Source organism: Manis pentadactyla, chromosome 10 (assembly GCF_030020395.1).
Source record: "Manis pentadactyla isolate mManPen7 chromosome 10, mManPen7.hap1, whole genome shotgun sequence".
Classification (NCBI taxonomy): domain Eukaryota; kingdom Metazoa; phylum Chordata; class Mammalia; order Pholidota; family Manidae; genus Manis; species Manis pentadactyla.
In genome coordinates, this window is record NC_080028.1 from 93,404,899 (window position 1) to 93,428,261 (window position 23,363).

Genomic DNA, 23,363 nt, shown 5'->3' on the forward strand with positions numbered 1-23,363 from the left:
CATCCAGTGGTAGATATGGGCCTGCAGTGCAGAACAGGTGCAGACACGGGGTCGGGAGCAGACATTCAGGGCTGTGGCGGAGGGGCTGAAGGGGCTGGCAGGTGAAGGCTGAGGGGGAGGTTGGGATGCTTTGCCTCCAAACCTCTAACTTTTAGGGCCACACACCCTCAAGTTCTCATGGCATTACAACAGCAAAGATCTAGTGCAGAGGCGTGGTACAGATACAAATGTTTATTCTACATAAAAATTTCACAAAATGGGCAGCTGGTTATACCAAGACCTTTGGTGAAAGGGTCGAGGGGAGAGCTGCTGTGAAAGGCAGCACAGACCGTGGTCAGTCACTGGGCAGGAGCGAGCTGAGGCGGCTGGGCAGACGTGGCCCCATGCCCTGCATGTACTCGCATGCACACTCTGCCTGCTGAGGAAGAAGGGTCTTGGGGTAGGGGCACGTTTCTGATTTGAGAAGCCCAGAGATGGTGGGGAGGAGGAAGGTGCTCCTCTCCGGCTGGCTGCTGAATACTGCATCCAAGACACCTGACACCCATGTGGCACATCAACGGGGACAGCAAGGGTGGGACATGACTGCAAGCCTGAAGTGAGATCTGACTTCCCAGAGCACAAGAGAGCCAGGGACACTGTCCCACACATGCAACATACGATGGCTTGAGAACTTGACCAAGGACTGGCAGGGAGAGTGGCTGGCCCAGGCTGTGGGTTTCTGCCCCAGCAAAGGCCTGGGGCCTGCTCTTGTCTCCCCAGCTCAAGGGCAGCTAGAGACCAGGCAACCAGATGGCCTCTTCCAGAATGTTACCTGGGCTCAAGCATAGCCCAGAGGGGTTGCTCCTGGGACAGCAGGAATGTGGGAAGGGAGGCTGAGGCAGCCAAGACCTATAGGACTCTGCCCCTTGGCAGGGAGGGAGCCTGGTCTTGATAGGGCCAGAAGCCACCTGGCCACGGCACCCTGCCTCCCTGGCAGTGATCGGCTCTTAGAGGCTTAGAGCTGGGCTGCCTCTCAGGGCCACCCTTCACCTAACCTGAAAAGCAGCACCATGTGGCCAGCTGGCCGCCACCCCTCAGGGGGCTCAGCTTGGGATAGCTGGAGAGGACAGAGGTCAAGGCAGATGGGCTGGTCAGTAGGAGGCAAGGTGGGGGTCTAAAGAGAGCGCTGATCCCAGAAGAGAGCAGACCCAGGCTGGAATGGAATTACTGAAGGCAGAGGAAGTAGGGTGTGGATGCCCTGGGCAGCCCTGCCTGGGAAGGGCAAGGTGGCCTGGGCCAGGGGGGCCTGAGTGTTGTCCCTTGCTGACCCATCCCTGCCCCTCCAGCTGTTTCCCAACCTGGCTTCCCTCTGCCTCTCTGGACACACACATTTACAAAGATCATGCACACGATGGCTCAGGGCAGGGTAGGTATGAAGGGCCCTGTGGCAGAGAAAGGAGCAGTACAGGGTGGGAAGGAGGGGGCTCCGAGCCAGAAGGCAGCAGCAGCCAGGGGGCCTCCTCAGGGTGAACCATTCAGAGTGGCAGGTGGGCTGATTCCTACCCGAAGATTCCCCCAAAGGTGGAGGCAATGACAATGCCCAGGACCACACAGCAGATGATGATCATGATTTTCTTCTGCACCAGGGAGGCAGGAAGGAGAAGCCTCAGTCAGCTCACGGGAGGGGCTGGGGGTGGGGTGGGGAGCTGCTATGTATACATGAGGGTGAAGGGGCTGAAGGCCTTGAGAAGGGGCATGATGGATGTTGGGGGCTGGAGAGTTGGGGATGGAATTGGGGGAGGGTGACAGCCCCAAAAGGGTCTAGAGAAGTGGTTATTACGGGGAGCAGAAGGCCTGGGAGAGGGGTGAGAGCTCTGTTCAGAGCTGAGAGGTCGGGGAGGGACTGTGACAGGATGGGGACTTCAATGGGTGCATGGGGGATGGGAGCTCAGGGCTGGGGCTGCTCACCCTGCGTGCCTTGCTCTGGTACTTGACAGCCTTCTTGGTGTCAGACACGGCCCTCTCCACATAGTCCACAGAATGTTCCACGTTGTACTCGATCCTGTCAATCATCTCCCCCTGCAGGGCCCAGGCACCGGAGTTCCAGAGGGCCCCCCTCAGGGCCAGGAGGGGGCTCAAGGTAGGACTTCAGGAAAGCACCCTGAGGGGAGAGAGAGTAAAGGGGTGTGTGTGTGTGAGGCGGATGGGGTACAGCTTCTCACCTGTGTCCTTCGGGCCCAGAGCTCTGGGCAGTTCCCACCTCTCCCGACAGAGCAGCCATGCTGGGGAGGAACTGGCCATGTGGCCTCAACCAGAGGTGTGGAGCACTCTCAGCTGGGGCCCTGACCCCTGGGGCCAGTGGACGGAGCCAGGCACAGGAAGGCAGGGCCAGGTGCGGGCTGGCTGGAGTCTGGCTAGAGCTCCCAAAGTGGTCACAGCGAACCCTCTACTCCATCCTCTCTAGGCACAATGGTTCTATCCAGCTCTGTCTTTGGGATTCAACCTTTAAGATGCCCCTACCCAGCCCCATAGCCCTCTTGGGCCCCAGGCAGCCCGCAGAGGCCACTCAGTGACACTACCCACAACTCCCAGCAGCAGCGTCTGACAAACAACCACTTTCTCCAAGTTCACAGCTCCCAATGGCGTTCACATCACCCTGATCTCTCACCCAGATGGCAGCAATGGCTTCCTCATGGCCTTGCTGCTTCCTCGGGTCATGCCAACTCCCACATTTATGACCCTCCAGTCCAGCACCACTACCAAGTCCCCCACATCTACCTCACGGGCAGCCACCCTGGGCTCCAGCCATCCAGCGACCTCCTGCTCCTCCAATAAGCCAGGCTCTTGGTCAGTCTCAGGACTGGGATGTTGCTGGCCCCCTGCCCTGAGCCAGCTCTCCACTCTTCCCCTGGAAGTCTTCAAAGCTCAAATGCCACCTTCTCAGAGGTCTTCTCTGTCCTCCCCACCCATAGTGGCCACCGCAGGTACTCTGTCACAGTGTTCCTTCAGGTGCTGCTTAAGGACTAGTTGCATTAAACTCACCCTTGAACTTGTTAGAAATGCAAATTCACGAGTTTGACCTACCTACTCTGACCTATTCATCTCCAGGAACGGGGACAAAGAAACTTAGGAGCCCTCCAAGTGATTCTTTGGCACTTTCAAGTTGGAGAACCACTACTTTACCACATTGCCCCCTAACCCCTGCACAGCTGCAGGATACCCCACTGTCACTCACTTGTCCTGCCCTTTCTCCCAACAGACATCAGCTTCAGGAAGCAGGCCCTCAGCTGTCCTGGTCACCACTGTACCTCCAGCTAGAAAAGTGCCCATCCACAGAGCTCAGGTGACAACAGCTGGTAGCAAGTGAATAAGACAGGACAAGGCTGGGTATAGGTGAATATGGTCATGCAGGGCCTGGGGTCCTGGAGGGCCAAGCAGAGCCATGCAGCGTCGGGGGCCTGGTGGCAGAGCCATGCAGAGGAGAGGGTCCTTCACGGGGGCAGGGCCCTTGAGGCAGTTTTTAAAAGCAGGCTGTTAGTTACCTGGAGACTCGGTCCCTCCCAGGCAGGGCAGCGTGTTGGGCAAAAAGGGCAGGGGTTAGTGCAGCCCTGGCACTGAGGCAGGCTGGAGAGGAGTGGCCCGGGCGCTCACCTGGCTCTCCACAAGCATGGCCATGTCCATGAACATGTCGTGCAGCTCACGGATACTGTTCTCCAGCTTGATGATCTCGCTGTGCCGTGTCTCTATCTCACTCAGAGCCTGTTTCGAGATGCTGGAGTCCATGATGATCTGGGTGGGGGCGGGGGACAGGGACTAGGACCAGGCCGGCAGGAGGCCAAGGGAGAAGGCAGCTGGGATGGGCTGCGGCTTCCTTTGCCCAGCCCTCCCCCCACCTCCTGACTGGTTCTATGACTTCATTTCTCTGAGACACCAGACTTCCCACCTATATATGGGGCTACATACTGCCCACCTGTGCCCGTGGCACAGCAACTGCTCAGTAAGTGGTAGTTTTCATGGCCAGGTTGTAGACCCTGCTGACCGCCCCAGGGGCCAGGCCCTGAACTGCTGTTCTCCCGGGCCATCCTCCCATTCTCCCTCCCACACTGAACGTCACTGCCCCTCCCCTCCCTCCTCCTGGACCCCACAACTCCAAGCTGCCTCCCACCCTGTGTGCCACCTTCAGGAAGCCCACCCACCCCCCGCTCAAAATTCACTTGCACATAGAGACGCCCAAAGATGTTGTGTCCCCCAGGAGAGGAAAAGGGTTCTGAGGATGGTGGAAGGAACACCCTGGCTGTGGCAAATGGGCAGGGGCAGCAGGGAAGTGGACCCAGCTGGGATGAACCAAGAGGCAGGTGTCTTTAATTCCATCCTTGCCACTAACATTTATGTGACCTCGGTCTGGTCCCTTCTCCTCTCCGGGACTCAGCCCTCTCTAAAGCCTGCCTCACGAAGTAGCTGTGTCCCACTACCACCCAGACCCAGCACTGCACACACCCCAGGGGTCCCTGTGGGAGGGGGCTGGTCCACACTCACCCCGGAGGCAAAGATGGCCGGGTTCCCACTCTCCAGCATGTCTTCCAGCTCCTCACTGGTCGTGGTCCGGCCAGCTGCAGGCAGGGGTCACACTGAGCCCCGCCCCTCACCTTGGCCCCACCCTCCAGCCCCACCCCCTCGGCTTACTGATCTCCAGCTGCCTCTGGATGCGGCCCTTGCAGCGCTCTCTATAGTCCGACTGCGTGGCATTGTACTCAGACATGACCTCTACAAACTTGCGAGACAGTGTGGAGTGCTGCGGGTTCGAGATAGGGGTGCAGGAGTTAGGCCCAGCCCTACCTGACCCTAGAACCTCGGGCGCCCCCAGCCCGGCCCAGACCTGTGTCTTTCGGATCCTCAGGTCAGCAGATGAGCGGTTCAGGCCTTCCTCCTGCTCGATGCTCTGCTCGATGCCTGGGGCAACAGATGGCTGCTGAGCCGTACCCTGCCGCCATTCACCACTGCCCCCCTACCCACATACCCAGGATCTGGCCCAGGACCTCCCCTGGAGGGTTCCTGTGAAGTCTGTGAGTGGGGGGTCACATGGGAATCAGAGGAAGGGGGCATGGGGTTCCAATGGACAAGGGTCCACCAAGGGCGCTTCCAGGCATCATGTGGGTAAACACATGCACATCCACACGTGAGGCCTTGGCACACACCAAGCTGGGTGTGTGGGCTCCTAATGTGCTAGGCCTGGTGGCGCAGGCCCACCCCGTCTCCCTCCTGCTCAGGAAGGCTGTGCACCCAACAAGGTGCCATGCCCAGAGTGGGAGGGCCGGGTGGCCACAAACCCACAGGGCTCATGGCCCCTAGGCCTGTACATTCCTGGGGTGCACACACCTGAGCTCACACAGACACACGGGGCTTCTGCATTGCACCAGGTGGTGCTGGCCACTCCTTTGGCCCTCTGCAGCTGAAGTGGGGGGAATGCCCAGAGGGGGGCTCTCCCATGACGAAACCTCATGTGTCTGTCCCAAGGCCCAGCCAAGCGCCCGGAACACATGGGCCTTGCCAGGTTGTATCAGTGAATGGGCACATGATGGCACCCTCAAAGGAGAGCAAGACTCGGTGGACCCCCAGAGTTTGTGAAACCCCTGCTTGGAGAAAGAGGCCTGAGTGCCCCCCAAGCCCCAGACAAGGCCTGGAGCCCAGACTCACTCTTTAACTTGGAACGGACTTTGTTTGCTGTCTTCTTTATGTCAGACATGAGTTCCTCTAGCTCCTCCTTCGTCTCTGGGGAGGTAGAAGGGGTGGCGGGTGGACTCTGGGTTCTCCACTGCCTGATGTGCAGGCTCAGCCTCTGGCACAGGGAGCCCAGCGAGGGACTCTAGGCAGGCAGCCCTGGGTCCTGGGTCTCCCCTCTTCCCCTGGCTAGGGCCCTGCCTGTCCCTCTGGTCTTGGGCCAGGGCCACATCAGCTGCATACAGCCTCACCCCTTCTCATGCTGCCTTCCAAAGAGCCTCCCTTCTTCCTCTGCTGCCTCTCCCACCCCCTGCAGATAACAGATGGGTCTAAATTTAAGGCAGAAATAATTGTGGAGCAGCTGGCGATGCTAGCGTTGGCACTAGGGAATGGTTACTTGATACTTGCCTGAGCTGAGGGTGTGGGGGTACAGCTCACCTAGCGTTACCTGGCAGGTCAGGGGACCAAGTGTCCAGCCAATACGGTGATGGAGCCGTGGGCCAGGGAGGCAGAAGCCAGCACCCCCATTGAGTACCCTGGTTGGGGCAGACCTTGTTTTCTCAAATTCCTGTCTCCCCACAGGTGCTGAGCTCAGTAGAGGCCAAATGCTAACGGCCCAGCAGGGAGATGGGGGTGGGATGCACAGGGCCTGGCTGGAGCTGATGGAGAAAAGCTTCAAAGAAGTGGGTCCCCTGGGGCAGAGCTGGCCTGGAGTGGCCAGGAGCTGGGCCTATGAGGGTAAAGGTAGAGGTAGGTGGTGACATAGTATCTCTGGTGCTTGTTCCAACTGGAACCATTCCTCCAAATCTGGCAGAAGTCAGGAGGATGCCCAGTGCACCCCTGTGAGGGGTTGGCTGGCAAAGTGGGGCAAGATGGGTGCTTTCTTTTGGGGTGCTGGGTGGATCAAAGGGTCCTGGTAATGACCCAGCCTCAGGGCAGCCCGCAGGACTGCACCCCTGGAGAAACCAGGGCAGAGCTCCTGGCTGTGGCCTTTCTCATCCCTGTTGCCCTGCTGCTTGGGGTGGGGGCTGGGGCTTCTCCTATAGGGGCCTGGGGAGGGGTGTTTACAGGGGTTGATCAGGTGGGGCCCACCTCCCAAGTAGAATGTGGGTGAAGGAGAGGGGGGTTTCGAGGAGCGGAGGAGGGTGCCTTATTCATAGGAACAAAGGAAAACTTGGTTACCAGCTGCTCTGACGACTCAGCCTCTTTTGCTTGAACTCAAAATAGCCCAGCCCGGATGGCAGCACCCAGAGAAGGCAGAGTAAGCGTTGGCCCAGGAAAGCCCCCCCACCCCCACTCACTGCCATCTTTCCCTTGACTTCTCTGTGAGTCTGCTCCACCTCTGCCCTAGAACACTCAACAGGGAGACCCGCCCCACGGGGTTGCCTGTTAGCCCACACTGCCGACCACGAGCCAGCCTGATGGCTCCACTCCCAGCGGTGATCCTGAACTGGTTGCTACTGACTGAATGGCATGGAGGGAAGGGCTGCTGGTGGCACATGGGAGACAAGAAGGGGAGCTGGGCAACTCCATAGCCCCAAGCCCACCTGCCTTCCATCAGGGATAGGCCACTGCCCTGCTGCTGACAGTATCTGCTCCCACAGCCAGCCCCCTTCCAGGAGTGGGATGGACAAGAGGACAGAGTGATCTACACAACCAGAAGTGATCCACATGGAGACACACACTGACCCTGATACACACGGGCACAAAGACATACCACATCACATGCTGCCACCCCAGGCAAATCTCTGGGCAGGGGCAAAGCGAGGACTTTATCAGATGTATGGATGCCCTGCTTTGGGCGGTCCCTCTCTCTCCACCCCTCCTGGGACAATCTCCCCAGCTCGCCACAGACTCATTTTGTCTTCTGAGGGCCTGGCATCGGGCTTGGTCGGCTTGGCACTGCCTCAGGGCTAAGGAGCTGTGGACTGGGAGGCAGTGTTGGAGATGAGACTGAAATCAAGCCCTGGACACTTCCCCTTGGCGACTTGGAGGCAGCAGGGCTGCACCCTCCTGGTGTTTTCTTACAGGCCCACAGGCTGGGGCCTCCCAGAGGAGCTGGGGAAGCTGGAGAGGAGGTGAGCTGGAGGAGAGGAGCAGCTGGCACATGCCCAGTCTAGTGAGTCCAGGTTGCTGGCCCCCTGTCTGCCTGGGGCTGAGGGTGAGCCCCCACCAAGGGAGGGGATTTTGCCCCTGCATGCTGTCAGCATGGCACGGGACAGCATGGTTATCAACACCTCAACAGGAATTGTGACAACCAGGCCAGGGGAACCTGCCTGGGAACAAAATGGATTGTAGACACACACAGACTCCCTGTGAGGAGGGAGAGAGGTGGCTTTCTGGAGCCCTGAGAATGCCTGGCTCTAGGGTACCACTGGCCAGGTGCCAGGGCTCCAGCTCCTTCCAGAAGCTCTGCCTGCTTGGCTGGCTTGCCCTCCCACAGCGCTGAGCCTCAGAGCTGCCATCTGCTCCTCTGGAGGCAATGGAGAGGAAGGGGCTGGACTGAGAAACTGCCTATTGATCAGAAGCAGCTCCCTCCCAGAATCCGAGTGCCGCAGCCAGCCCATGGGCCTTAGAAAACAACCAGCTTACCTGGGGGTGGACAGGGGGTGGCCACCTGACCCACCCAGGCCTGAGAAGGGCTGCCTCTCCCTCCATGCAAGTCTGCATGAGACCAGGTCCAGCGTGTGGCACTGGGCACTGACCTCCACCCTGGGCCTGGGCCAGCTATTTCCTCAGGCTTCCCACAGCCCTCACCTGCTTGCCCAGGTACTCCTCAGTTGGCTGACAATGAAGGGTGCTGGGGTGCCAGGAGGCTCCCTTCAACCCCACCCCAGAAGCTCCTCTTCGGAGGCCTGTGGGGCCTGAAACTGGCCCCTCACACCTACACACTTACTCTCATCAGGGTTGGGGGAGGCCAGGATGGCACTGTGCTTCCGCTTCACCTCCTCCACATTCTCCGAGATCTTGTCAATGAAGCCGCGGATCTCCTCCACCTGTGGACTGAGGCCAGGTCAGGAGAAGAAACCCAGGGAGGACACTTCTGGGGACCAGGGCTTGCCAGACTGGGGCTGAGGTCAGGACTCAGGAGAAGGCTGGCCAGGCTTGGGGGTGGGCGGAACTGCTCCACGTATCCTTCTAGACTTGTGTGGGAAGGAGTGGGCAGCTCCAATCCTGAACTTTGCTCCCCTCTGAGCTTCAGTCTATTCTCTCTCACAATGGGTTCATTAATTTGTGTGGGCTGCCAAGCCAGGTCCAGGTAAGAGCCCTGGACCTAGCTCAGGGGTGGGACATGGCCACCTGGGGTCTGCCCATGTATGTCATGAGATGGGGTATGCTGGCTCCCACCTGTTCGAAGAACTCATCCATGAAGCGATCTCGGTCCACGGTGACTGTGACATCATCATCATCATCGCTGTCCTTGGCCTACGTGGGGGTGTGCACATAGAGCAGACCTGTGGTAGGACCACTGGGTCCCGCTGGACCTGGGCCCTTAAACTGTCTGGCACCCATACACAGCAGGCTCTCAGCCTGCAGCTCCAGCACCTCTCCGTCTTCTTGGCAGGGACAAGTCCTGGCTGTGCCCCCAGCTCCAGCCACAGTGAGACTGGGACGACCCCTGGGGACCTGGCAGAAGGAGAGGCCTTGCCTGTCAACTTAGTGACAGCCCCAAGTCTCCATCCCCGGGCCAGGACTCCTTCCCCTGCCCTGCTGCCTGCCCCTTCTCCACAGGACTGGGTCCTCCCAGCAGGCCCCTCGCCCTAGGAGGCCTCGGGAGGCCTTGCCACAGCTGGCCGGACAAGCAAACCTCAGGGTTTCATCCCCCTGCAGTGGCCCTAACTCACAGGCCTTGCCTGAGACAGGCTGCCCGTGGAAGCCAGTGTTTTCTACTCCCCTGGCCCAAAGGTTTTAATTAAGATGGGGCTCAAAGTTCCCAAGCGCCTTTCTGGGGAGGGTCCTGGAGGAGGAGGAGGCCTGGGCACTACCTCCCTCCAAAGAGGGAGGATGACTCAGAAGTGGGACCATCGCACAGCCCCCGACAGGCCCGAGATACTGCCTGTGGGGCTCTGTGAGGTGTGCGCTTTGCCCCTTCAGCCCTCTTGGGAATCTGCTCTCTCCTTGCTAGTCTTGACATAGGACCTTGATCCTCTTTCTTTCCAGGCCCAGCTGGGTTCAGCAGGCCCAAGAGGCCAGTCATGTTGACACTTGGCTTGAGACCTAGCCTTAGGCCTCAGCTACAAGTGCGGGCCTCCCGGTGCCCCAGGAGCAGCCCTACAAAAGCCACCCCCATCGTGGGGCAGGGTAATTACACCTGACTTCCCAGCATGCTGGTCATCCGCAGTACTGCTTGCCTTATACACCTTGGGTCGCCAGGGTCAGCCCACTGGGCTGGCAAGGCCAAGATCCCTCTGCACAGCCAAGGCCAGGATGCCCAGGGCAGGTCTGTAACCCCTCAGACTGTTTCTTGGGCCTGGTCGTGCCTTGTTTCTTAGCAGCACCCCATGGGAAAGAGGCATTAGCTGGCCCAGCATTGGCCTCTTCCTCAATGCTCTCATGTCAGGGCCAACGATGGGGCCAGGCTGAGGCCGAGGGGATGGGGAAGTTGGGTCCTGCTGGCCTGCAGGGGAGGGCCCAGGTTCTGGGTGCAGCACAGACACTGACTGGCTGAGGGGCTTCCCCTCTGGGTCTGTTGGCCCCTCTGTGCAATGGGGACAGCGATGCCTGGCTGCAGGGAGGGCTGGCTGAGAAAGAGAGAAAGCACAGTGTGTTCTACAGAGGGCTGTGCCCCTGGGGCTCTCAGGGTCCCACTACCCCACAAAAGTGGGACCAACCAAGAGAGGGGGTTGTTTGGGAGCTCTGTGGAGGCAGCTCTGAGGGGCCCCGCTCAAGAGATCACACCTCCTCCCCAGCAGCTAAATAAATCGTTGCTCCCACAAATGCCTGTGGTTGCTACCAGGTGGTCCCCCCACCCCACAAGCCCACCGACAGATACAGAGCAGCTAGGAGCCATTTGCACACTTCTAGACTGTACCAGATCCAGGGGTTGAGTCAGAAGAGCACTCCTTAGGGAAACTGAGGCAGAGTGCAGCCTGGAGGAGCCGTTTCCCTCCTGAGGAGCTTGCCAGGGTGGGAGGTGGCCCCTAGAGTTCCTGCCATTCAGCACCCTGTCCTTCAGGCACCCAGAGAATGACGGGGATGGCTGGGGACGGGTAAGAAGGAGAATTTTCCAGCTCTGCTCCCAGAAAGTAATGACCAGCTAGGGCCAAAGACAAGGGCACTTGAGTTACCAGAGGTGAGTCATTGCCAGAGACTCCCGGGATCTGGGCTGGTGCCCCTCTCTGGGGCTTAGCTTGTCCATCAGTAAATGAAGGCATATCTTCTCCAGGCATCCAGCCAGCTCTGACCTGCTACCTCCATGGCCTCCCCAGAAGTCTGAAGGCTGGACTCGGGCAGTTTCTCTAACAGAGGTTGGCAGGAGGCTCTCCTCCAGGCTGTCCATCTGAGGGTAGAGCTGGGAAAGGGACACCTCAGGCCAGGGACTGATGGAGGCACCCAAGTTGGCACACTGGAGGTGGCATTCAGATTGGCCCAAAGCCAAAGGGAGGGTTTATAGCCTGACCTCACAGCCTTGTCATACTAGCTGCAGCTCCAAGCCAAGCCCTGAGGGAAGCTCCTTACCGAGTCCAAGAGCTTCTTCCTCAGGACATTCCACCCCCACCCATCCCCTTCACCTCACTGCTGCAGCTGGACATCTGATCCCAGTGCATCCCACCGATGACCATCCCCCAGCCTCTACAACCTACCTACTGTCCTCCTTTCCTCATGCAATCCCTTCTGCCGATGGTGCCTTTTCTCTCATGCTTAGATACTACCTCCTCCTGGAAGCCCTCCCCAGCTCTCCAGGGTCAGAATCTTGCTTGTCTGGTCCCTCACCCTCTATTCACATCCCTTCCGGAGCCATAGCCACAGACTCTTAGGCCCTAAGGAACCTGAAAGGTCACCTTGGCCTCTGCTTCCAGCCTCAGCTTGCACACCTCCTGAGATGGCGAGCTCACCAGCCTTCTGTCCATCTTGGGCTCCAACTGTTAGGAGGTCCTGCCCTTTCCTGTGGTTCGGCCCCAGGCCACAAAGAACCTGTTGATGACCCCTCCCTGGGCTGGCCCTGCCAGAGATGCAAAGGCAGTATCCACACACTTTCTGGGTTTTTCTTCTCAAGTTGACCTTCCTTCCTCTTCAGATCCTCTCTGGGGCCTTCAGGTGCAGCCCCTGTCCCAGAATTGTTCAGCTAAGCTTGTCTACAGTCCAGGATTCAGGCTGAATCTGCTATTGACTGTGGTCTAAGCAGTGCCAAAGAGCTGACCCATCCCCTCCCTCTTTTTACATGGTCTACCTCTGTTAATGCAGCCAGAAATCAGTTTAGATGACCATGTAGCACTTCCTGCTGAGGAAAGCCTCAAGCCCTTCCCTACCACTGTCCACCTGGCTGGACTTCAGACTCTAGTGAAGGACCTTCTTCCTGTTTCACTTCGTTATTTCTTCTGATCCTTGCTCCAGTTCGTGCAAATCTGATGGCTCGTGACTCTGCTGCCCCATGTAACCCCTGTACATCTAGGCCAGAGCGCCATGACATCTTTCTAGAAACATCCTCCAGATGAGCCAAGAGCCCTAATCAATTCTCATTGGACACTGAGTAAATAAAAAGGAAGTAGGATGACGGCTGCCCCCACCCAGACGCACTCCTGACCAAGAAGTAACTAGGAAATCGGCTGGCAAAATCTAGTGTCCACCCGAGGAGACCGAATCAGAATTTATGGGGGTGGGGCTGGTGACACTGTTAAAGGCCCCTCCCTGCCCTACCCCTGCACCCCCTCCCACCAGGGCGCAAGAACCCTTGCCCGGTTTCCCTCCTCTGGGATGGGCTTTCTGTTTCAGCGCCAGCCTGAGTAATCACGCATGAATGGGGGCAGGTGGCAGGGAGGCCCTGCTGTGGCCTCCTTCAGGAAGAGAAGATGCCACAGGTGGGCGGGAAGCCCTCAGCCTTCCTCTAGGAAGGCCAGACAGCTGTGGTGGTCTCTCCTGGCAGTGGCTCCAGGATTCCAGGATATCTTCCTGGAAATAACAGTGTGATTCCTCCAAGAGGCACGGAGGCCAGCAGCCTCCAGGCCTGTCTGGGGATGGATAGGGGCAAGCCAACCAGCAGAGTTGATTCATTCCTGTTGAACAGGAGTTGCTGTTGTCTGCCTCCAGGGCTATTTTTTTCCCCCTTATTTTTAATGACTAATCAAAGTCAGTATCACTAGAGCAGAGAGGCCCAGAACTGAGTCAGGGGTGTGTGCGAGGCCAAGCTGGGTCCAATGAAAGGGGGTTCCTCAGTATGATTCCTTCAGCCTCTCCCCATCCTGGGTCCTCCTCCTCCACCAGATCCCTGCTCTCACAGGGTCTGCCCCTTAGCAGGCCCCAGAGAAGGTCGGGGAGGCAGCTTCAGGACAGGGAAAGAGGCTGGGTTCTGCCCCAGGTGCTGTGTGCCATTGGATAAACTCCTGGCCCTTTCTGAACCTCAGTTTTCTGATTTGCAAGATAGGAGGCTGGCCAAGCTAGTCCATGAAGGCCGTTCCAGCCGCACCCCTGATGACAAAGTGCCCAAATCCATTGTTTCTTCTTGGAAACCCCAGGGAGGTAATGGGAGGGAAGGAGGGAGACCCTACCTTGGGTCTACATTTATACCCACGGTTACATCCACTCTGCAAGGTGATCCTGCTGGCTCCACTGTGCAGATGAAATGGGTATTGAGTGATAAGGCATGAACCTGCCTGGTGTTGACCCAGGATCCCCAGTCTCTTCCCAGTCTTGAGAAAGAAAAGGGGAAGAACAGGTGGGCAAAGTGGGGCAGTGGGCTTTCCCATTCAGGCCTACTGCAGCTGCTCCAGGGAGCTAGGCCCTGCTTTAGACGAGGTGTCAGAACCACCCAGCCTCTCTGCCTTTACTCATGACAGCCCCTCCTTCTGGACCACCCGCCCTCCTCCCATTTAAATCTAGCTCTTCCTTCTGGGCCATCCCAAGTTCTCTTCCACCAGAAAGGCTTCTTCCAGGGTCTAGCTGCTCCAACTCTCCCTCCTCTGACTCCTGCAGCAAGTCATTTGGGTCTCACATGGCCCAGCATGTGAATAAACACTATTCTGGGCCCAGAGAAGGGTGGGTGACCTCCAAGAAATTCTCAGAAAGAAAACCACGAAGGCTCCGAACTGAGGCTAGGAGGCAGCTGCAGATCAGGTGGGGCTGCCTGGGGCCACCTTGCCACAAGTCTCCCTGGTTGTATGACTGGGCTACTCTTTGCCCTTCTTAGGCCTCGGGGTTGCCCTTCTGATCCGAAGGCTGTTCAGAGCACTGAGGCCCCACTGTGTTTGCACACTGAGAATCAGCCCCATGAGAGGTGGGATGGCGAAGGCTGGAGGGCTGGGCAGAGCGCTGAGGAAACAAGCCAGCTCCTTCCCCAAGTGTGACTTTTATAAATAAGCTCCCTTTGCTTTCCTTCCTTCCAGTGTTGGGTGGAGGAGGAGGCGGGTGGGAGGGAAGGAGGGTTGGGGGTGGTGCAAGCCGCTGTCCCAAGCACCACCTCTGTCCAGCCCAGCCAGTACTGGCCTTTTGGTCCATGGGGATTCTTGTGGTTCAAGGGCTCCCCCAGATAAGGAGTCAGACTCAAGAGACCTGTCACCACCCACCCCTCTTGCCCTGAGACATTGGGTTCTATCTCCACCTCATAGATGGGAACCTGAGGCCCAGAGGTAGCACACCAAACTGACCCTCCCCACCCAGTGTGGGCTTCTGCCAGCTTACCCTCAAGGCTGCTAGAAACCCCAGTGGGCAGGGCCACCCAGCAACGAGCAGCCTCCAGGGCTCTAAATGTTTAAGGGGTGGGGTCTGCAGAGGAAGCCTTAGTGGATTCACAGAGAAGTGACCATCTAAGGGACCACCCCGGCTAGTAAGTGTGTGTGTGGGCATGCAGGGGGTGAGGGTACAGGGGGTGAGGGTCAGAGACACATAACAGAGCAAAATACCTGGGCTCAAGCACCCTACAACCCAAGCTCTCCTGGGGGTCCCCAGTTCAGCCAAGCCTGTGTCTGTCTTCAGGACTAGGCAAAGACCCTTTCTACCATCCCTCTACCATCTACCACATAAACCACTTGCTCCCTTGTGCCTCAGTTTCCCCTTTGGCAGTGAGGATGAAGGCCGATGAACCAGAGGCCCTGCTGGATGTAGAGGACTGTGTTACCTCTGACCCCTTGGTTTCAGCTCTCATCTGCTCCACCAGGCACCCAAACATTAGCAAAAACATCACAAGGCCATTCATTGATGAGATAACATTCTTTCTGACTCAACAGAGCTTAGGAAACTTGAGGGCAACCACAAGGGCTGGTGGGGGAAGTGCTTAGATATTATATATGATGTGAGGGACCATCTTCTTCCTTTGAAATCCCATGGAGTTTACCCACCGGGGCTGGGCACTCAGCCAGAAATGACACAGGTTTGATGGGGTGGGAGCTGGCAGCCTGCTCCAGGTTGTCTGGGAGACCAGCCTGGTATAATGGGGGAGACCTAGGCACAAACCTAGGGAGCCTTTGGGCATGGAGGTCAAGCCTTGGTATCAAAAACCCAAAGGACACTTGAAACTTTCCATATGAGGGGCCCTAGGTCTCTGGCTCCAAGCTGGGCAGCAGGGGACAGGTTCTGGGGATCCACTGAGGTAGGGTCCCCCACCGGCTTGTGATCAGTGTTGGGGTTGGGGAGGGGGCCTGCCCGTAGGGCTGTCAGCCAGGCGACCAGATGAGACTCAACCTTTTCTAGAGCCTTGATGGCTCCCTACTCACACTTCACTGTCCCCCACAGGCCCCAGGATTTCCATTTGCCTAAAGTTCTGGTAAACGGCAGAGGTCAGGGAAAGTGGGGCGCCTGAGGATGAGGAGCAGGGGCCAGGGGTCTCGGTCAGGGCTGGGAGAGGGTGGGCTCCTAGCACATCCACCTACTCCCCACACCCCGCCCCAGGAGCCACACCCCGGGGGCCCCCAAAACACAGGTGCAAAAATAGGTTAGGTCGGAATGAGACCAGGGAACCCCGGAAGGTCAGGAAACGCCAGCCGGAGCTGCCCGGAAGCCAGGAAGGTGGACCCGGGGCGGGTCTGACCCTCCCGGACCTGGGACAGCAGCAGATCCCGATTGTGGCCGGGTGGTGAGCCACAGGTGATGGCACCTACAGGTGATGGAAGGTGATGGGGGCGGCGGCGCGCCCCGCCAGACAGCGCCGCGGAGGGGCCCTGCCCCACCCGACCGCCCGGTTTCCGCAGCGCGCCCCGCCGCGGGGCTCTGGGCAGGGGACCGCCCTGGCCCCTTCCCAACGCGGTCCTGCCCTCAGTCTACACCTGCGGTGAAGGGGGGGGCAGAGGGGTCAGTGATGAGGGGACAGCGTGGGGGGTGGGGCGAGGACGTGACCTGCTTCGCGGGCCGAGGGCGAGTCAGGGTTCGGTCCCGTCACCGATATCCGACAATACCCCTCCGACCCGCCAAAACAAAGGGTGCCGAAAGTTTATTCGCCACCCCGGGCTCCAGCCGCCAGTCCGGAAGCCAAAGGGGCCGAGCTCACGCGAGCCCGTGACCCCGAGTGGGTCCGAGGGGCGGGACCCAGAGGAGGTCGGGGTCCCGGGCTCCGCACCGCTTCCTCCCGCCCGGCCGGGGCCGCAGGGGCTGCCACTGGAGGGGCCGCCGGGGCTGCGCGGGGAGCGGCCAGCGCCTGGGCGCAGGCGGCGCGCGGTGGCGTGCGGGGGACCGGACTCACCGTGCGGAGCTCCTGGGTTCGGTCCTTCATGCTCCCGGGAGTGGCAGCGGCGCCGGCAGCAGCCGTATGAGCCCCGCATGCGCGGCGGCCGCCCCGCGGCTGCGCAGAGCCCGCCCAGCCCCGCCCCGGCCCCCGGGACCCTGGACCAGCCCCAAGCCCAGTCCTGCCCAGTGCCGACCCGGCTCGCTGGCCCCCCTCAGCGCTGGGGTATCGAAAGCCAGGGACCTCGTCCTCCTGAGTTCACAACACTGCGTGATCCCTACTTGGGATCGGACTCCGGAGCTCCTGCTCCAACCCTCCCTCGACCCAACTGCTTAGCATCTCTTTCTGGTCCCTTGATCTTCACCCACAGAGCCCCTCACATCCCTGAGGAATTGCTGGAGATCAGACCCCTCCCCTCGCCCCCCGCCCACTCTCCTTGATTTTACTGCCTTGGCACCTGTAGCACTTCCTTCCAAAAATCTCCTCCAGCCAAAAACCTCCTACAGAGTGAGTTCCAGCGTCTGAGCCCTACCCTTCCCACTTTCCGCCAACATCCCATCCAGAATCAGGCTAGGCCCCCTCTTTCTCCAGGATTTCTCAATTCATGGGTTTAATGCTGGGTGACCAACCCTTTTGTTTTAGTTTCCACTAAATCACTCCTAGAGGGATGTAGGGCGTTTCCAGACCTTCTATCTTTGGGGAAGGGAGATCTAAATTATAGCCCGCTCTCTTTCCCCTTTCCCTGCATTCCCAGCCCCAGGCCTGAGAACCTATTTCCTATTTAGAAGCTGGGGCAGCTAAACCTGGGGCCCAGCTCCCTCTCCCACTAGCTCTGTTACTTGGGAAGATAGATCTTAATGGGAAGATCTTCCCAGTACCTTAGAGGGATGGGGGAGGGGCAGAGGATAGTCAGTAGCAGATGCTCCTTTTCTGGTCCCTGCCAGTATCTTGTTGAGACAGTAGCCACACACCCTTGCCCCAGCTGTCCCCTCTGTGCCCTGGCCCAGACCCTCTTAACCTCAAGCCAAGCACCCCGCCTTCCTTTCCCAGGGCTGCCAAGGTGCTCTGGAGCTGGGCCAGCTCCCTGTTGGCTAGGGTGTCTGGGCCTGACAGTTCTCCCAGACTGGGGGCACAGGTTAGCTGGCTGGCAGACAGGCCTGAGACACTGTTCCAGCTGTCCCTCCTTCCCTGGAAATCTGGCCCAAGGCTACTACAGATGTGGCTTGGCATGAGTGACAGCTACACGCCTTCCAGTTGTCCAGACCTCAACCTGGAGTGTCCAGTAGAGTAAGCACTGGTGGTGCCCCATTTAACAGAGGACTCACCTATGAGAGGGACTTTCCCAGGGTTGCAGGGAATAATTGGCAGGGAAGGTACTGCATGACTCTTGGTCCAGGGTGTTTTCCTGTGTGCAGGGTAATCAGTGGGGCAGGTCATAGGTGCACCCCCAGAGCCCAGTGTCTGGCCCTGTGCAAGAGGGCAGGAAGGGGAGGCACAGCTCAGGCTCTCAGAGAGCCCCAGTGTCACACCAAAGCATCACTCATTGAGATGCATATTAAATGGTAGCATGAAAAATGAATAAAGAATGAATGTATGCCCTTTACCTTGAGCTTTGCCTTTCTGGTACAGGTCTTACCCTCATTCATTCATTCATCAAACATTACCTGGAAAAACATGCTCTGGGGCCACTGTTTGTACCTAAGGTGCTCCTAGTGTAGTGGAAAGACAGACATGGTTTCAATGTGAGGGACCCAGGGTGGCTTCCCAGAAGCAGTGACTTTGGGGCTGGGTGTTCGGGGAGTAGGGCTGCAGCAGGGAGAGGTACAGGCATTCAGGACAGAAGGAACCTTCCCAGAGCCACTGGGGTGGGAGTGGGGAGCTTTTGGAGAACCTCAGAGCCTGCTTTGGCACTCCAGTATGAGGGTGGGTAGGAGATGAGGCCAGTGAGAGAGGCCTAGAATGTTAAGCTTTATTGTACAGGCAAGGGGGAGGAAATCAAGGGTCGGACTTTCATTCTTTCAATCAAAAAATATTGAGCATCTACTATATGCTGAATTGTTCTAGATGTTGGGGATGGGTCAGAAAACAAGATAGACAAAAGTCTTTGGAGTCTCATGGAGTCCACATTCTGTTAGAGGAAAGAGATGATAAATAACATACCTAATAGTAATAATATGCTATGGAGAAGATAAAGTAGGAAAGTACAGGTAGAGTGTGCTGGGTTCGAGGCAGGTCTCCAATTTTCAATTAGATGGTCAAGGAGAGTGTTGCTGAGAAGGTGGCATTTGAGTAAATATTTGAGGGAGGTGAGGGAGTGAGCCACGTAGGTCTCTGTGGGAAGAGCATTCTGGACAGAGGGGACATGACATCAGGTGCATGACCACCAGCAGGGGGCATGCCTCCTAGCACATTGGAGAAACAGCAAAGAGACAAGATATCTGGAGCATGGTGGGTGAGGAAGAACTCAGAGGGGGTGAAGTTAGCAAAGCTGAGGGAGAGAACTTGTGACTGTCTTTGGCTTTTACTCTGAGTGGGATAGGAGCCACAGGAAGGTTCTGAGCAGAGGAGGGTCATGATCCATCTTGCGCTTTAGCAGGATTGCTTTGTTTGCTGGGTGGAGAATACAGATCTTCCTCAATTTACCATCAGGGTTACATCCCAACAAACCCATCATAAGTTGAGAATATGGTTAAGTTGAAAATGCATTTAATACACCTAACCTACTAGTCATCATAGCTTAGCCTAGACTATCGTATTATGCTCAGAACACTTACATTAGCCTACAGACAGGCAAAATTATTTAACAATCTATTGTATAATAAAGTGTTGAATATCTCATGTAATCTATTGAATAACTATACTGAGAATGAAAAACAGAATGGTAAGTATATTGGTTGTTTGCCCTTGTTATGGTATAGCAGATACGGATAGCAGAAAGCTGCAGCTCAGTACTGCGCCACAGCATCTCAAGAAAGGATCGTACCACATATCCCTAGCCCAGGAAAAAAACAAAATTTAAAATGCGATGTTTGGTTTCTACTGAACGTGTATTGCTTTTGTACCTTTGTAAAGGCAAAAAATTATTAAGTTGAACCATTGTAAGCTGGAATGTCTGCAGACTGAAGGGTACATGGGAGGAAGCAGGGATGTCATTTACAAAGTGAAGGCAGTAATGCAGGTAACAGCAACAAAGGTGATGGCTGTGGTGGTGGTAAGAAGTCATATTCTGGATACATTTTAAAGGTAGAGCCAACTGAGAGAAAGAGAGGAACCCAGGAAGACTGGAATCAAGGTTTTTGACCCAAACACCTGGAAATAGGGTGTCTTTTGCAAAGGTGAGGAAAGAACTGGAGAAAGAACAGGTGGGAGCAGGGATAAATCAGGATTTGGGGTTGGGACCTACTAAATTTGAGTTGTTCATTAGACATCCCAATGGGGAGGGCAAGTAGGCCATTGCTCGTTATGAGTCTGGAATTCATCAGAGAGGCCCAAGCTGGAAGCGGCAACACAGATGGTTCCTAAATCAAAGGAGGAGCATGTAGCAGCATGATTGACAGCTGGAAGGCTGCTGTGGTGTCCAGTAGAGAGACTGAACAGAAGTATGACTCAGGCTGGAGAGGAGGGTCAAACACATTCAAGAGATTTATTTAATATTACTATCCTTTGTTCCAATTACAAAAAGAATGTTGTAAAACATTAAAACAATGACAGATATGAACCAGAAGCAACAGGCCCTGGTGACTGATCATGAGCAGATAAAAGCAGAGCTGGTGTTCGGAGGAGGCATCTGGGGGCAGGGGAGGAGTTCAGGTCAGAACAGGGAGCATTAAAGGTGCCAGCCCTGCCCTCCAGGGGAGCCATGCAGATAGTCAATGAGGGGTTAATGTGCATACCCGCTGGAGACTTCAGAGGCAGGAGTTGCCTGTCTTGGGGTGGAGATGGAAGTTGTGGGCCACAGTCCAGGAGTGTGCACATCCGTGTGTGGGTCTAAGGAAGGAGCAATAGCTGAAGATGGAGCTGGAATGCTCTGTGACGGGTGAGGGGTGGGCAGAGATGGAACCAGAAGCATGGCGGGGGCTAAAAGAGAAACTGCTGCACATGATGCCTTTGGTTCCTAGAGCAGCTGACTCCCTGGGATCAGAAGCCAGTTCAGAGAGGCAGAGCCTTTGAATTGGGGCTTAAAGGATGAGTAAGAAGTAGCCAGGTGGAGAATGGGGGGAAGGTGTTCTTGGCCAAGAATGTGAACAACCATGATAGGGAATGTGAGAGCTTAGGGCTTATTCCCAATGAGAACCAGGCAGCCCCATAACATATGTGGTTCCCACCCCATCTTTAGTGTGGATAATGGATGGATATTCAGTTCAGGCCAATGCCGTGTAAAGGCCTGTCCCCACTCTAGACAATGATGCATCTGCAGCCCCATATTGGCACACCACACCCCCCACTTTTTCATGGTGTAGAGGTTTCCTTATTGCCCTGGAGAAGGGAATCCTGATAGCCCAAAATAGCTTTCCATTTTCTTTTGATCTTGGCCCTGCCTCACCCCTTGGAGCCACCTTCCTTGCTCACTGTGAGAGGCCATAATGCCCATACCTTGGCACATGCCTTAGTTCTCAGGCCTGGAGACCTCTCCTCTGTTTCCTTCCTCCCCACAATACACCTGGCCAATGACTTGTAGTCCTTCCCTTCTAGACATCACCTCCTCCAAGATCCACCTGTCCCTCACTGCCCAAGAATGAGTGTTGGGTTCCTTCTGTCTGGTCCCACAAAGACCTGTACTTATCCCCATGAATGATAGCACTTACAGTCCCGTGTTACATGTCTGTCCCCTCATTAGATGGGGACATCTAAAGGGAAAGAACCCGGGCATGTTCTTGTTCATTCCCCAAGGCTGGCACAGAAAGTATGTTTGCGCAGTGAGTGGTACACACTTGCATGCTTGAATGAGCAGTGTTCCTATAAGGGAGGACTGAGAGAAAGGCTGGGCATTTGGGAGCTCCCAAGCCCCTGGGCACAGAGTGTGGTTCCACCCCACGGGCTGGGGGGGTGGGGGTGGATCACTTGCCCACTGGATTCCATTATTGGGAACTGCTGCCACCTGCTGGGCAAGGCCGGTGTTGCCTCACCGAGGCTGTAGCTGCTGAGCACCTGTGTCCAGGTTGCATGGTGACAGGCACTATGCATCCTTCAGAAGCCCTTGAGCTGGTGGGAGAGACACCTTGACAGTCACAAGACAATGGTAGGGAAGTACAGGGGCTATAACGGTCTGGAGGAGGAAGAGGTCAGCAAGGGGCACTCAATGATCAAATCTGGGACAATTTGAACATCAGAATAAATCATGGGGACGAGTTATAATCTATTGAATAAAATAGGAAACTACACCTATCTGATATAAATAAATAGATGACTGTATGGGGAAGAAGATAAAGTTATTCTTTAGAGTGCCAAATAAAAAGTGTAGAAGAGATGATGAAATTAGAAACTCTCCATTTGTGAACTGTTGCAGTAATAATTTGGCCAAGAAACATCAATGGATACTGAGCCCTATGGGTGAAAGTGGGATGAAAAGCATGTTTCATAGTCTCAAAGTACCTCCCTTCTGCAATACTTACTAATCATGATCAAGTGATCAACATTAATACCATCAGTCATGGTTCCAAATGATATCGGATATGAGAACACAGCATCATTTCTGCGATATTTTTTTGCCCAAAATGTGTAACAGTGGTCTCATCATGAGCAAGGACTGGGCAAACCCAAACTGAAGAACAATCTACAAAATAACTTGCCTGTGAGCCTCAAAAATGTCAAGGTCATGAAATTCAAAGAAAGGCTGCCAACTGTTCTAGGTTAAGGGAAACCAGAGAGATGTGACAACTGGGTGCAATGTTTGATACCACATTAAATTGTTTTACTCTAATAAAAGGATATATACATATAATTTTGGACACTGAAGAGCAGTTTGGAATTGTTTCCAAATAAAAAGCTGAAATAAAATAAACACCTATCAAAGAGTGTTAGCTTAGCAGACATAATGTACAGGGGGGCACAGGGAGGGTTGTACAACACAGAGAAGACAAGTAGTGATTCTACAGCATCTTACTACACTGATGGACAGTGACTGTAATGGGGTATGTGGTGGGGACTTGATGATGGGAGGAGTCTAGTAACCATAATGTTGCTCATGTAATTGTAGATTAATGATACCAAAATAAATAAATAAATAAATAAATGAATATTAAATAGTAGTAAAAGAAAAGCGGGGGTGTTTAGCTCTCCTCTTGGCTGTTGCCTGCAGGATTCATTTTGGACAAGCCCCTGCAGAACCCTCTGGGACTGAGGGGGTGTGAGGGGCCTCTTTTGTGCTCCCACTGCCCCAGACTCTGTTTTCTGATTACATCTATGCCTCATCCAGGCTAGCCTCGGAGTTCCCTGAGAGCAGGGGTTCTGTCTAGATCATGGCAGAGCAGCCTCTCAAAACACACTGAACAAATCTCAGTGAAAGGTGGAGTGCAGTTCGATCCTAATTCATGTGGGGTTCAAAGAAACTGTTACTCTGGCTGTTGCAGACATACCTGGGTGAGGGACCCATGCAGAACCAGGAGTTATGTCTGCAGAGAGTTTCCTGGGGGGAACTGGAGAAAGCACATACTGTTCAGGGCTGATCTGAGGACCTGATCCCCAAGACATAACCTTACCAAAGAGGCCTCTCAATGGGGAAAATCCTTTTACACCTTTGATGTCACTGGTATGCTCAGCGGTCACATTGACAGCGACGTGGGATACCGAGCCACATCCCCCCCGCTGAGCACAGCAGACCCAGCTATGCTCAAGGATCAGGATTTGGGGGAATTTG

At 55.9% G+C, this 23,363-nt stretch overlaps 1 protein-coding gene across 4 annotated transcripts; it reads right to left on the reverse strand.

The window, feature by feature from the left end:
* Positions 1-216: 216 nt before the first annotated feature.
* STX1A (syntaxin 1A) lies at positions 217-16,611 on the reverse strand. Of its 4 annotated transcripts, none has more exons than XM_036887363.2 (10): positions 16,526-16,611; positions 9,046-9,123; positions 8,594-8,693; positions 5,674-5,748; positions 4,856-4,929; positions 4,663-4,771; positions 4,516-4,589; positions 3,631-3,768; positions 1,948-2,058; positions 217-1,616 (listed from the first exon to the last, which is right to left on the reverse strand). In XM_036887363.2, exons 1-10 carry the CDS (start codon positions 16,553-16,555, stop codon positions 1,539-1,541), a joined length of 867 nt encoding a protein of 288 aa, XP_036743258.1. In that variant the 5' UTR covers positions 16,556-16,611; the 3' UTR covers positions 217-1,538. The 4 variants fall into 4 exon arrangements, 3 of the variants coding, with proteins under 3 accessions (XP_036743258.1, XP_036743259.1, XP_057343217.1); XM_036887364.2 differs by having other exon boundaries at positions 1,529-1,666; XR_005025195.2 differs by lacking the exon at positions 217-1,616 and adding an exon at positions 3,215-3,332 and having other exon boundaries at positions 1,948-2,140.
* Between the last annotated feature and the right edge of the window lie 6,752 nt (positions 16,612-23,363).

What these genes read in the sequence shown, in the direction of transcription:
- STX1A (XM_036887363.2), bottom strand. Translation starts at nt 16,555, where the DNA reads ATGAAGGACCGAACCCAGGAGCTCCGCACG. An exon ending in TGAGGATCCGAAAGACACAG is followed by an intron (nt 4,772 to 4,855) that starts GTCTGGGCCGGG and finishes TCGAACCCGCAG; the next exon opens with CACTCCACACTGTCTCGCAA. An exon ending in ACCAGAGCAAGGCACGCAGG is followed by an intron (nt 1,617 to 1,947) that starts GTGAGCAGCCCC and finishes TCCCTGGTGCAG; the next exon opens with AAGAAAATCATGATCATCAT.